Genomic DNA, 15,439 nt, shown 5'->3' with positions numbered 1-15,439 from the left:
GTTTGAACATATAGCCCATGCGCTTAGTAGTTAGTTTTTAAGTGATTCACCGATTTTGATTTTTATTATTATTTTGTTAATATATTTGTCGGGTTGTGTGTGCTTGTATTTTTATTGTATTTCCTTGTATTAAAAAAATTGAATTACGTAATCAGCAGGGAGAATGTAATGTTGAGTTTTTGCTCCAATGTGTTTTGAATTATAGGCCTCTTTATGATAAAGCAAATATTGGATATAGGTCCCTCCCTGGGGCTTCTGTTACAGGGTCTTCAGTTAGCTTTCTAGTTAGAAACCTATATATATCCCTTTTAGAGACAATCAACAAGAATCTAAGGTACAGACGCAATAACTGCCTCGTGATCTGAGAGATCCGCACTATAACTATACTTTACAATCTACAGCTGTATGTAGGTTTGAACAAAGATAATCAAGTCTAGAAGACGACCTAGCAGTAATCCTAGTGGGACTATTATTGTGTTATTTGATATTAAATGAGATAAATGAATTCTGTAACGCCTTTGAATCTTTTCCGGAAGGTTCAAGGAAATCTACATTAAAGTCAAACTTTCGCATTCATCGAGATGCTGGACAAAATTACCGAGTTTAATTAAAAATACTTGAAAGCTTGTAGCTGGAAATCTATAAAGACCAACGATATACATATTAATTTTTTTACAAAATCTCATAGAAAATTCAGAGTATTTTCGCCATGGATCGCATTTGTTCTGTTACATCTAAAGACATTTACATAATATTCAAGACAAAACAGTTCAGTACACTTAAGCCAATGTTCCAGTAAATATTAAAATATCAGGAAACATTTAGGTTATCTCTGGTCGATAAACCAGTTAACCTAAATTGCCCTGACATCATATAAAGTCAAAAAATGCATGTTTACTAACAGCCTAAATCCCATGAAAATAAATTCCAGTTATACTTGTACCCCAAAACGATGATCTATGGTTCTGGACCCGCGCATCAAAGAGTTCTCCGCAGGTGTCCTCTCCGCTTTCGTGTCCATAAATGTGACTTATCCTTTTACAAAATTAATATATCGTCAAATATTAACCCAGAGCAGCTTCCAAGTGGCCTTGTGGGAGGTGAGACAAGAAGGGCTGCGTTACCTTTACCGAGGAATCGGCCCCCCGATCATCCAGCGAAGCACCGAACTCTCCGTGATGTTCGGCGTGTATAAAACGGCCGAGATGGCCCTCCATCCATTAAAACTCTCCATGTACGATGAAAAAGTGGCATCTAGCGCAATCTCCGGAGTGACGGAATCATTTTTATGCCCTCTGGAAAGGGTCATGCTTCTCCTCATAGACTCCAAGAATCACAGCAAGTTCAAGAATATGGGACACGCCCTATTTATTCTTGTAAGGGACTACGGCCCCAAGGAATTATATCGGGGATACTCGGCGATACTCACAAGAGACGTGTTCCATAACACTTTCTTTTTTTTAATGCGCGATGAGCTCTCCGGACTGGTCAAATGCCACGAGCACAAGCTACAGGAGAACTTCCAAAATTTCTTGGTGGGGGCGGGGGTTGGCCTGATGATGACCACCCTGTTTTACCCGATTAAAGTAGTGAAGGCCCGGATGCAGAAAAGGATCGGCGGGAGGTTCGTATCGGTGCCTCAAAGTGTCACGGAAATTTATAAGGATCGAGGAAGAGGCTTTAGGAACTTTTATAGGGGTATAGGGATGAACGTGGTGCGTTCGATAGTCGCCTGGGGGATCGCCAATACCTCTTATGAGTTTTTTAAAAGACATTTGTAACAAGGATTTATTAATAAATTTTATGGAGGGCGAAATATGTGTAGAAACAATTTTTTTTGTGAAAAAGTTCGATGCTTGGAAGTATCTGAAAGATGAAAAATTCTCAAATTTAGAGGACGGTTATGGCAACATTATGTGTTTTCTCTTTAAAGTTTTAACTCAAACTCAAACTCAAAAATGCTTTATTGTCAATATAAACATAGAAGTTGTAGACAAAGCCAATAGACTGTACATTAAAGGAATAAAAACAAGAAACTAATTTAAAACAAAACAAAACTATATAAAACTTTGAAAAATACTTAAATGCTAATCATTAAAAAATTCACTTAAACTATAGTATGCTTTAGTAGCAAGAAATATTTTCGTCCTTGTACGTAGACTTTTTTCAGTCTTAAGTTGTCTTATTTCTAGTGGAAGTTTATTAAACAGCTTTCTACCTCCATATATGATAGAGCAACAAATAATTTTGTCGTGTATTATAGTGGCTTCCTAAGTGGAGTTCCTGTTTATATTTTCTAAAAACTAAGCAAACTGTTTCCAAAATAAAGATACAACACAGGGTTAAAATATTATGACTTACAAAAAGCAGGCGACATGAGTCACGAGGCTTGGCCCCACATAGATATCTAATGGCCCTTTTCTGGAGTACAAACACTGAACTAAAAAGTGAATTTGAACATGAACCCCAAAAGCAAATTCCATATCGAAGGTGCGACTCGATAATCGCGAAGTATGCAGATCTGGCGATGGAGAAATTAAGACTGGTGGCAATAACCCTTAGAGCGTAGCAGCCTGATGAGACTTTTCTACATACATTCACAATATGGTCTTCAAATTTAAGGAACTTGTCTATGGAACTCCCAAAAACTTACTGAACGGTGGCCTGGTGATGGCTTCATTATTTAAACATATATCATTTGTATTACATTTAAAATTAAGGATATTTGTTTTGGAAACATTAAATGTCAAAAAATTTGCATCACACCAGTCTTTTATTTTTAACAAATCTGCACGTATATTGGCCTCCATTTGAGAAACATCAGAGTCGTGCCAGAGGATGGTGGTATCATCGGCAAACAATGTAAATTTGCCAGTTACCTGTAGTTGTGGCAGATCGTTCACATAAATGAGAAAAAGTAAAGGACCAAGTACTGATCCTTGCGGAACACCCACATTTATATTAAGTTCCTTAGAGATACCGCCATTAAATTTGACAGCCTGGACACGATTTGATAAGTAGGAACGAAACCACTCAAGGGCAGTTCCTCTGAAACCATAGAGCTCCAGTTTCATCAGCAGCACTCTGTGACTCACGCAGTCAAATGCCTTGGAGAAGTCACAGAATACCGCTGCTGCAACTTCACCAACATTCAGTCGGTTGTACAGGTGCTCTAGAAAGCTAAAGATAGCATCATTTGTGATTACAGACTCACGAAAGCCAAACTGCTGAAGACTCAATAGGCCAAACCTATTTAAAAATGAAACCATCCTCACCTTAACGAGCCGTTCCACTATCTTGGCTAAAGTAGGCAATAACGCTATAGGTCTAAAGTTAGAAGGACAGTCGCGATCGCCACCCTTGTAAAGAGGAACAATCATTGCTCTTTTTAGGCACTCTGGGAAAACTCCAGGCATAAATGAAAAGTTAATTGACTCGGCCAAGACTTACAAAGCAACAAGAGGTAAAGCAGAAAATATTTTAAGAGAAAGCCCATCCCAACTTGATGAACTCTTATTCTTAATATTACCCATTAACTGTTTAAGCTCTTCTACACTTGTGGGGGCAAAAAAGAAAGATTCGGCTACTACCACATTGCTGAGATAGCTCCTGGGATCTATTTTTTGTGAGAAATTGGCTGCAAGGTTACTAGCAATTGAGGACATTGGAATCTAAGGTACTTGGAATAACCAACACATTATTTTTGCCCCTTAGCTCATTTAAAATCTTCCAAGACTTTTTGCTCTGTTGGAGGAATTATTTAACCTCCTTTGAAAGTAGGTCCACTTAGCCATTTTGATTGAGTTTCTGTAATCCTATTTTAAATGTTTTTTCATGTTCTCGGCCTTCTGAATCCAATGAGGCCATTCGCAAGATGTAGCACTTACAATTTATAAGCTATGGAGGCAAATTTGAGACCAAAAACTGACCAAATTCGAAAGGAAGTCTTTTATTTCCGAAAGCTCTATACTCCGATCCTATCATGCATTACACTAAGGATAGTAGGGGTGGTAAAGTATTTTTTCTACCACCGTGCGTAAAGTACTCACTTTACACACTTCCCAGGGCTTACAAAATTTCACTTTTTTCGTACTTGTTACATAAATAACTTTATTAGAAACAAAAATCTTATTTATTGTCTTAAAATATGCGCTTATTAATATTTTCATCTTTTATCATAGCAAAGCGCTTTTCAGGATTTACAAAATGCCCTTTGATAGCAAGAAAAAAGTTCTAAAAAAGAATTTTATTACTATTGTAATATTTAATTTTGAAATTTTAATTTCGCGCCTTTAGCTATAACGTTTAATGTGTTGACAGTTATTACGTTTTGTTAGGTTGGCACACGAACTTAATAAATATACCTGGGCTGCCAATCCATTAAAAAATAAATGACCACTATTAGGTGGCCGCCATTTTGCGTGATTGTGTCCTTTTGATGTTGGTCATACTGACAAATTTCAGTTGTGCCAATACGAATTGTAGGGAAACAAAACAATTAAAGTCTTTAGCTGTTATGTTTACAAAAACGAACTGGTTACATTTAGTTGATTTAACAAAAATGATGCTCTTTATTTCAATTTTTGAAATTAAGAAACCTTCCCAGAACATGGACATTAATATCATCCTTCAAAGTCGTAGGATATACATATGCTTAAATTAAGACATCTTTGTGAATTTTTGAATTATGGTTTTTATATAATACGATATATAATATTTTACTATTTATGAGTGAAGAAAGTGCACGGCTTTTTATTCTTACAGAATGACAGTTCATGACAGATCACATGTCAAACTTCTGCCTTGTCAACTTCATTACTATTATTTAATTTGCCTGTCCAAGCGAGGGATGGTTAAAACCGAAAGTAAATACCACTTCACACAAGCGATATTTGGTATTTACCGAAAGACGTCAAATTACGTCATCGGTTTAACCGCCAGTAACCCTGCTTAGGAGGAAAGTTATAGCGGTTGACAGCTGACAAACATGTCTGTAAACAAATAACCGATCGACCGCAATATCAGTCACGATTAAGGCTATCTAAGCGATAGCCTTAATCGTGACGTCATTTGACATTTTTGACAGTAACCGTTGATTCTTACCAGACTAACGCTTGAACATGCTAAATATGTCTTTTGTTGACAGCACTGAAAATGTTCAGAGTGACCAACATCAAGAGGACACAGAGGACTATAAAAATGGCCGCCACCAGCAGCGGTTATTTATGGTCATGGTGGCCATTTGCATTAGCTGTCCAGGTTTATTTATTAAGTTCGTGGCTTGGCATGAGTCCATGAGTTATGTGAATTGACAAGCAGAGTCAGAGTAGTATTAATCTATGTTAGAGCACGAACTTAATAAATATACCTGGACTGCTTATTCAAATGACCACCACCATGACCAAAAATGACCACTGCCTGGTGGCCGCTATTTTAATTTTGGTTGTGTTCTTTTGACATTTTCAGTGTCTTGTTTGACGTTGATTGAATATTTAACTAAATGTAACTTTTTATTTGCTTTTGGTAAAGCTAACCTTCCAAAAACTTCAATTGCTTTGTTTCCCTACAATTGGCACCACTGAAATTTATCAGAGTGACCAACATCGAACAATCACGCAAAATGGCGGCCACACCTAGTAGTGGTCATTTATTTTTCAATGGATTGGCAGTCCATGACGTGACTCGATTATGGGGCGACGTATTAATTTAAATCATACCTTTTAAAAGTCAATAAAAAAATGTTTTTGTTAAAAAAGATTTTTAAATGGTTTTCTGTGGAAATTCGGCTTCAAAACGGAACACTAAATCAGTCAAAATCTGACACTACCATAACCCTTAATGACACTTACCATAAATATAAAGCATTAAATATCACCACAGTACATCACTTGGATGGATGGATGGGGTTCTAAAAGACCCGAGAACCAAAGAGTTCTTCGCCGGTCTGACCTCCACCATCGTATCAGTGGCAATCACTTATCCCCTCTCCAAATTGATCTACCGCCTGCTCCTGGACCAGTCCACCCTTAAGTTCTCAATCACCAAAATGAAACAAGAAGGAATCTTCTATCTTTATCGTGGTCTGTTGCCGCCCCTATGCCAAAGAAGCATGGAAATATCCATGATGTTCGGTGTATATAAGACAGCTAGTATCGCCCTACAGCCCCTAAAACTATCCGAGTGTCACGAGAAAGTTGCTTGTAGCGCCCTAGCAGGGACAGCAGAGTCAGTCTTGTGCCCCTTCGAACGAACTATGCTACTGTTAATAGACTCCAAGCACCATAAGCAGTTTAAGAATACTTGGCACGCCATATTTAGGGTCGTAAAACTTTATGGAACGAAGGAACTTTTTAGGGGTTACACGTCGATTTTACTAAGAAACTGTTGCCATAATATTTGTTTTTTTATGGGCAAAGATGAAATCAATAGGAGGATACGTGGTTACGAAAATGTACCAGTCGCAGTGCAAAATGTAATAGTGGGTTCATCAGTGGGGGTGCTGCTGGCCTGTTTATTTTTTCCCCTGAAAGTGGTGAAGGCGACCATGCAAGAGAAATTAGGCGGGAGGTTCAAAACAATCAAGGAAACCGCCCAGGAGATTTACCAAGTGGACCGTAGAGGCTTAAGGAACTTTTATAGGGGGTTTAAGTTGAATATTTTAAGGTACATGTTGGGCTGGGGCATTTTGAATTTGAGTTATGAGTTTATACGTGTAAGGATTTAATTGTGTCTATTCATTTTGTAATAAGGATTTATTTATAGTCTCGTAAAAAATCAGGTTTCAAATTATACTGAAGAACGTTATTATATTAACCGGTTTGTCCTCTGTGCATGCGATCCTTTGTTTTTTTTTCAAATAATGGCGTTATTATCCTTAATTTAAAAAAAAAATCTAACGTGTTTGGCGTTGGAGGTCGCGATTTTCAGAACGATTTAAGAACATTCGTGAATTTATAAGCGCGTCTTAGAGTTGACCGTATTAAGTGATGAAAGCGTAAGTATTTTTGTGTGTATTTGTATGTGGAATAAATGGACAAATTTCGATATTTTCTTAAGATCCAATATTAAGTTTAAGTCCTTAATATTTGCAAACTGTATATAAATATATTATTAATCTTCTGAACCCAATGGGATTATCCAAAAGGTCGTACGTCTTGTAGTTCCCGAGATATTGACAATTTTGAGGTCAATTAATATGAAAAAACTAAAAATAGTCAAAATCGTATACATTTCTATTTTGAAAAACGAAAACTTGGATTGTGGAAAAACCAGAACCTCATATTTGCTTACTTCCTCTCCTCGAAAAAATCTTAATAATAATTAATTTCCCAAAAGACAAAACAAAATGGCGGCGCAAAACAGTTGAATACCGCAACCAAAATGGCTTCCAACTTTTATAACTATGGCGACAGACGGTGCGGAATGCTATCTCCATGTCTTTGTAAAATATATTTTTTTTATTCTTTTGAGTCTATTTACTACTGAATTTTAAAACAAATCGCACCTTATCTTTTAAGGCACTTTTACTGCTCTACAAAATGGTATAATACGTATACTGCCGTTCTACGTCAGAACCACGCATCTACAGAAAAGTTAATTTTACATAAAATAAAAAAAAAACAGTTAATGTGTCATGTTTTCTGAACTAAAAATGTTGTAAAGAAAGTTTTTGGACAGATAAGCAAAAATTAAGCTAATTTATATTAATTAATAATAAAAACATGTATTTAAAAAATATAACAAATTTTGGAGCACATTCCATATAATTTTTTTTAGAATTCTAGAAAATTACCTAAATAAAACCTGGTATCTGTAATAGATCATGTAAATACGTGGTTTATATTAAGTATTTCATATTGTTACAAAGTAATTTATATGGTTTTCCTTCAATTGAATGGAATTTGTTAACTTTTCATTTGGGGTACTGAAATTAAATAAAAAACTGGTTACTAAAGAAAACATTTATTCTTATTTCAGTTATATTAATAGGTACTCCATCACATTTCAGTATTACAAATAAGGCTGATATTTACAATTATTACAAATATTGTTACATAATAATAAACCGATACAAATAATATTACAAATCAATATTTTAACAAAAAAACAACACACCTTTGTGGTACAAAAAACAATGATTTTGAATGATGTCAAAATCTTAAATTTACCTATCACAAGGTAGATTTTCCCAGAAGTGAAAACGCTCTTTTGGAATTATACTCTTTAATTTTTTTAATATATTTTCCTTTTTTTCTTTTGTTACGCCTCTTGGTTCTTTTTGAAAAGCTGGTAAAGTTATACTGATCTTAATTTTACTATTTTGCAAACAATCTAGCTCATGCGAATTGTTGTCCTTTGATGAAATATACTGAAGTTTAAATTGGCCTTTTCTGGCAATTATTTGTGTAATATTACTCAAATATGGACGGGGATTCGTTTTTCTAAGCTTTTGTTGTGATGCAAAATCTGGCCACAAATAAAAATCTGTTGGATTCATTGATTTTACAGTTACACGACCAGAATTGGCCATTTCAATTGCTCTTACAAAATCTTGGAAACCGCATGTTGTTTCAGTGAAAGCTCCACCTGATGGTGAAAGCTATCCGCTGACATGAAGGTGTGTCCAGTCTCAAAATTAGCACAATTTGTTCTGCGGCAATCTGTTCTGAATTAACTAGAAAAATAAGAAAAGTAAAGAAAGCCCAGTTTTTGTTCTGGGATGCACAATTATCAAGCCAAATAACAAAGTTTTTATAATATCTATTATGCAAGAAAAAGGAATAAAAACAACTTATAATGTTTTCTTTAGACCGACCGGACACAGCTTCATGCCAAAGTACAGCATGTGGTGATTTATTGTAAGTCAACTGAAACTCTTAAAGTGTCATTTGTCTCTGGTTTTTCACAATCTTGTTGATACAATTCCCTTGATCGTTTGGCTTGAAGAATATGTAGAATATGAATATGAAGAATATGAAGGATAAGTGATTCAGAATTGTGTTGCGGATTGTGAAGTTTAAATTCTTCGCAGAGTTCACATTCCTCGTGACCAAGCTTGGTAAAAGAAATGTTTTTTTGTTTAATTATCTTCCTGTACACTCCAAGAAATCTTTATGCATAAAAGTAGCATTTATATCACTTGGAAGATAGCGGCGATTTGGGGCGTGCTCTCGCCGATAATGGGAAATGGTTGGGTGGAAGCTTTCTATATGTTCTTCGATAAATTTCCTATCAATTTTTTTCTCTGATGGTCTACGACCTCGTCCATCAAGTTTGGGTTGGGACAGGCTACTCATCGGAGAGTTTTCTGTTCCAATTAAAAAACTTTGAATGGCCCAATCATTACTTCTTTTGTATCCCAGGGTTGTAAGGAAAAAAAATTTACACACATTATGTTTTTCCCCTTTACTGTCTTTATAATAATATTTAAGGGAATTTTGTCTCACAGGATTTTCTACAAGAGTAGTTCTTCTTTTAACGTTCGTGCGCGAAATAGAATTTAAAATAAATGTTTTCTTTTCAATCCAGGTTAAATTCCAGTAGTTATTATTAATTTCCTTTCGCCTTTCATCGTCTATAGAAGAGATACATTGTTTTTTACATTTAGTAAAATATCCATGAAAAAACACACACAAAATAAAAGCAAACCTCACTAACATATGATCACAACTAACGCACATGCCTGCCTGATTAGAACTAAATAAATATTTCTAGACTCCCGCGAATTTTGTTGTTATTGCCTAGTTAAAACCTGGCAGCTACATCCGGATCAAGACCGAAGCTTAGGAAAAACCTGGCATGTCCATAATGCTTAGAAATAACCACGGAACTACTCGCCCGCGCCGTGCATTTGTCAGGTTCTATCTAAGGAATTCTAGGATGCGAGTTTTTTGCTTAGGATGTTGGCTATTTTATGCAGTTACGATGTATTATTTTTTAAATTTTACTCAATTTTAAATGAAAATTACGGGGTTTAACAGATTAACGGGATTTACAGATAAGAAAAAAACCACTACCAGTTCACTTTTGCTGATAACTCAATTTAAAAAAAAATGTAGATACGGGGTTCTGACTTAGGACAGCAGTATAGGTTTCTGGCGATTTTGGCCTTATTTATGTGATCTGACCATTTCTTGCAAACTGAGCACTCTGGGTTTAAATTTTCACTTTGGTGCTCATGAAGATTCGTAACTTCGCAACTTTCACATTCTTCATGGCCCAGTTTTGTAAATCTAATGTTTTCTGCAAATAATATTTTTCTATATGCTTCATATCCACATTTGTGTTCTGGGTGTTTTTCTATAAAATCTTGATGCATAGAAACAATGGTTACATCGCTGGGCAGGTATTTCACGTAAGGAGCATGCTGACGTCGGTAGTGGGAAATGCTTGGATGAAACGTTTCGATATGATTTAATATCAATTGCCTATCAATTTTATTGGCTGGAGGATTATGTCCCCTGCGGTCTTTATTTGGTAATATTGATCCTGGTCCAGTTTTGTGCAAAACATTAAAAATAACTCTGTCATTTTTTGGATGGTATCCCAGTGTTGTTAAATAAAAAATATTACATACATCCACTGACATTCCACTATCTTGAGTTAATTTGTAAGAAAAAGTTAAATTCCGTTGAGTATATCCAGCAGTTGTTCTCTTTTTAACTGACACTCAGCTACATGAATTAAGGATAAACTTTCTTTGATCATACCATGTTAAAGACCAAAAACTGTCATGAATTGATTGTCTTTGTTCTTCTTTTATTAATTTCTTGCATTTTTTGCTGCATGAATCTTTGCAGGCTTCTCTAAGTGGATGTTTTGTTATATTTTTAAGTTTAGACCTTTGTTTCCGTGATATTTTGTTTTTCTTCTTTTTCATATTTCTCTTTCTCTGTATTTCTTTTAAATTAGCCAAAGGAATATTTTCATCTGGACTGCTCCCATATTACTGGAATTTTTATTCATCGCCATTAGTAGAATCAATTCTGTTCTTGTCAAGCTAAAAATAGCATTGATTATATGAACTTGTGTGCGAAATTTGGTTAAGATCGATTAAATATTTTAAAAGCTATGACAAAAAAAAACAATTATTATTTGTAACTTTTGACACCCTGTAAAATTTTATTGAAAAATTTTGTTATTTATTTTACTTTTTCAAAACCACATAAATAAATAATTATCTCTTTTACACTTACCTTTTTTTGTCCATTTTCACTGTGAATTTACAACTATTCACTAACTAAAAAAACTAATCAACGCTCGTTGTCACTGTGCAAGTATGACTGACACAGAACACAAAGAGGAAAATTGGTTTGAAAATTTCCTTGGTCTGTTTTCTGTGATGACTGATTGAACACGAGGTATTATTTTTGCAAGGGCCGCAGACAGTAGATAGTAAGGTTACAAACTGAACAAAACCACCTGATGCATTGCAAGAAAACAGCAACTATTTTTTTACAAAAAGATACTGCCTATTTGCTTTGTATTATATTTACTGCTTTCTTCTGTTGTAAATGCTTTACTTATTTAAAAGGCAGTAAGTATTTTTCATATTTTTCTTATTAAGTAAATGATTTTACTACTTTTTTGCATTGGTTTAGGATGTAAAATTTGCATATCTTTCCAGCAAAGCAAAAAAACGATTTTTACATTTTTTGGCAGTTACTGCCTTTCACCATAGTTGGGCAGTATACACGCGTTGTAAACGTAGCTATTTTTAACGACACATTAATTGACTTATCTCGCTTTAACACACCATTTATACCATAAGTCTGTCTTTGATAGATTGTCTTATTTAGGCTTTAGCCATCCAAGCGGCATTCTTTCCGCGGCGTTGCCAAATTATGCTCGATAAAGTAAATTCAAATTTTTCTCTCTGAATAATTCGATACTAACTTGACTACGTGTTTGAGATAAAAATTCCGGTCTTGTCGACTTTAAGTATCTCCGATTTTGCAATATTTTAAAATTTGAGCATAAAGACTACTTTGAAAAGAATAGTAGATTAAGAAAAACAATGCGGATTATTAATAATAATAATAATAATAATATGTCTTTATTAAAAAAAAAGCAATATTAATCTTACAATATTACTTAATACTACATTGCCAAAGAAGGCGAAGATTCGCTTAAAGCTACTCTTTAACTCTTAACCTTCCTAACATTCCTAACATTCACAGTTTAAATGGAGAAGACGAGAAAAAAAAACAAAAAAATAAACAAGTATATATAAAGTACCTATCTTCTAGAACACTAGACTATATTCTGGATTGATTTAAAAACAAAAGTTTATAATATTTCCTATACACATTTAACGAAGGCTTAAAAATACTGGTTTATAAGTATTAAAGAACTTAACGGCATTATAAGTAAAAGATCGCTCGAACAGAGCCGTGGAATGGTGCGGCATGGTCAAGATATTGTATCTAATATGTGAACCTGGTTTCTTGGTATTAACTTTTCAAAAAGATATTCAGGTCTTTCACTAACATATAATCGATAAAGAAAAGTAGAAGTGAATAATTTGAATAGGTAAGGTAGCGTTAACCACCTCAACTGATGAAATATAGAGTCTGATAAATGATCAAACTTTCCGAGGTTAAAAATAAATCTACAGCAAGTATTCAGCACGCGTTGCAGGCGGTAACGATTTATTTGGTCTAAGCAAGGATAATAAAATATAAGGCATTAATTTAAAATAGATAAAACAAGAGCGACTACTAGTTTTTTCCTAGTTTTAAAATTTAAAATGTGTTTAATGGTATAAAGCATACGCATGCGTAAATAACACCTCTGCAGAAGAGTATTAACATGTTCCTTAGACCTTAAAGAATTGTCTATTGTAAGTCCCAGAACCCTCACAGTATCAGAGAACAAAATAGTTTCGTTATCCAATCGAATGTGAACAGTTTCCATTATATTTTTATATGATCCTCGGTTTGAAAACAAAACCATTTTTGTATTATTAGGATTAATGACAAGGTTATGCTCTTTTGAAAATTGATTTATTACGTTCAGATCAGCGTTAATATTATCAGCCACGTTATCAAAATAAGCAGAGTCAAAATAATGTATTGAGTGTCATCAGCATACTGATGTATTTCAGAATCTTCGACTACTAGACCGGGTAAATCTGAAGTATATATAAGAAATAATAATGGTCCTAGGATCGACCCTTGTGGGACACCAGAAATAATGGATATAGATAAAGGACAAAACAACCTCACTACAGCCATAATATTTCAGTTTCGCTACAAGCAAATCATGATCGATGACATCAAATGCTTTCGAGAAATCAAGAGCTATCATAATGGCTGAAAATTTTTTGTCAAGAGCTCGCATGATATTATCGGTGACGTTTAGAAGTGAACTAGCTGTACTATGATGTTTCCTATAACCAGATTGATGGGAAGGAAGAATATTATTTGACATTAAAAATGAAGACAGCTGTATATAGACTATTCTTTCGAGAACTTTGGAGATTACGGGAAGCAAACTTATCGGACGCAAATCTTGAATACTTTCAGAACTGGAGGATTTGGTCATCGGACATACCACTGACTCACGCCAGGCCGTAGAAAAATATCCTATCTCCAAACAACAATTTATAATATGAGTGACATGATCCAGTATATAAGGGAGACATAAGTGTAACATACGTCGAGTTATGTTATCCACACCAGAGGCATTGTTAAGGCAGCTCGTTATTATTCTTGGTTGTTTTAATATTTAAAGTTTCTAGACCTTTCCAAAGTATTTACCAGTTTTGTCACTCTCCGAGCTTGCAAGATATGCAGCTTTTTCTCGTCTTATTGATGCCAACGCAAAATTACGACACTCCGTGTAATATCTCCAATTTTCTAAACACTTGTGATTTTTGTATTTAGTCAAAGCCTTATCACGTTCCTTTAAAATAAGTCTTAAGGTGTCTGTCCAAAACCAGGGAGCTGGCTTTTTACTGACTCTTATAGTTCTGTAGGGTGCATGAATATTAAATAAACAATTAATATTTTGTTCTAAATATTGAACTTTTTTATTTATGTCCTCAAGATAATAAATATTATCCCAGTAAATCTGTGATAAATCGATCCTAAAATATATCTTTAATTTTTTATTAATTTTTAAAATAACGGATGGTTATAAATTTTTGGTTTTGTCTTTTAATTACTAATTTTAAAGTGCAGAAAGGTATTTGATTGTGATCTAAGCATGTTGCAGTAGTATTTGTTATGCGAGTTGGTTTATTTATTAATTGTACGTACCCAAAAGAGTTAAGCATAGAATATAATGAATTGGGTTTTAACATATCAATATTTAGATCTCCGAGAATTACTGAATAATCATAGGTCACTAAAAAATGTGGAACAACTTCTTCCAGGAAATTTATAATTTCAAACGCTTTCTATTTAGGGGGCCTGTATATTATAAGTATTGCAATATACCAATTTTATATTATATATATAATATACCAATTTTAACATTTAGGAGCATTAATTCAAAGTTTACATTATTAACATTAATATTTACAATTTCGCATGAAAAATTGACCTGACATAGATGCCAACACCACCCCCAACACTGTCTAATCTATCCTTTCTAAAAAAATTATAACCTGGCATAGAAACCGCACTGCTTAATATATTTTCATTCAGCCACGTTTCACTTATACCCAAAATATCACATTCATTGTTTACAAATTTGAGAAAATCCGGAAAACTTGGCAATAAAAATCTAATATTTAAATTGGCTACATTTAAATAAGAATTTAATTGTTTGTTAGCAATTCTTATAAACTATAAATATAAAAAAAACAATAAAAATAGTTATTTATCCCAGTAAAAAAGTTATTCGTAATTAATTTGAGATCCAAGCTTTAAAAGATATTTCTGATAGGAAAGACAATTTTTATCAAAGCTATAGTGGTTAGTAGAGATAGACTTTACATTATGTTTGTTATGAGAACCTAATTTAACACAATTGATACACATTTTTTCCTCAGAAATACATTCTTTCAATTTATGATTTTTTCCGCATTTGGGACAAGTGTCTTTTTGTTCGCGACAGTCTTTTACGGTCTGACCATATGCACAACATCGAGAACATTTAATAACACGCAGATAGTCCTCCACAACTGACTTGCTCCATCCCACAAAAACCGATCCTATTCCTAGAAGGCGCTTACGAAGTGCCGGAGAAACTTCAGTCACAAGGTCAATTTTGTTATTGGTAATATATTTGATTTCAGATGCTAAATCTGAGATATCATTTAGAGACGTTATATGCCTATTATTTGGTCCGGTGTATCTAGCCCTTCTAAACGCACTCCCTTTATGATTAATCTTGGATTAAATTTTTTAGCTTGATCAATATTATATTTTTTGCCCATTTTTGCAATTAAACTAGTTTTTAACGTTTGCAGCGATCTATTGTCTTGACCACA

The 15,439-nt window shown here is 34.1% G+C and overlaps 3 protein-coding genes across 4 annotated transcripts in view; all 3 read left to right on the top strand.

The window, feature by feature from the left end:
- Window positions 1–959: 959 nt before the first annotated feature.
- LOC126736104 (mitochondrial nicotinamide adenine dinucleotide transporter SLC25A51-like) lies at window positions 960–1,781 on the top strand. The gene has a single exon (XM_050440356.1). It carries the CDS (start codon window positions 960–962, stop codon window positions 1,779–1,781), a length of 822 nt encoding a protein of 273 aa, XP_050296313.1.
- Window positions 1,782–6,046: 4,265 nt separating this feature from the next.
- On the top strand, window positions 6,047–6,724 carry LOC126736021 (mitochondrial nicotinamide adenine dinucleotide transporter SLC25A51-like). The gene has a single exon (XM_050440245.1). It carries the CDS (start codon window positions 6,047–6,049, stop codon window positions 6,722–6,724), a length of 678 nt encoding a protein of 225 aa, XP_050296202.1.
- A 161-nt stretch (window positions 6,725–6,885) lies between these two features.
- The window catches only part of LOC126745822 (xanthine dehydrogenase-like), a 60,013-nt gene continuing 51,459 nt past the window's right edge, over window positions 6,886–15,439 (top strand). For both annotated transcript variants that reach the window (XM_050453840.1, XM_050453845.1), the window contains exon 1: window positions 6,886–6,994. In XM_050453840.1, coding sequence (XP_050309797.1) covers window positions 6,987–6,994 — 8 coding nt within the window. In that variant the 5' untranslated portion in view covers window positions 6,886–6,986. The remainder of the gene's footprint in view (window positions 6,995–15,439) is intronic.

Source organism: Anthonomus grandis, chromosome 1, assembly GCF_022605725.1.
Source record: "Anthonomus grandis grandis chromosome 1, icAntGran1.3, whole genome shotgun sequence".
Taxonomy (NCBI): Eukaryota; Metazoa; Arthropoda; class Insecta; order Coleoptera; family Curculionidae; genus Anthonomus; species Anthonomus grandis.
Note: the sequence above shows the minus strand (reverse complement) of the source record. Positions and strands in the feature narration are given on the sequence as shown.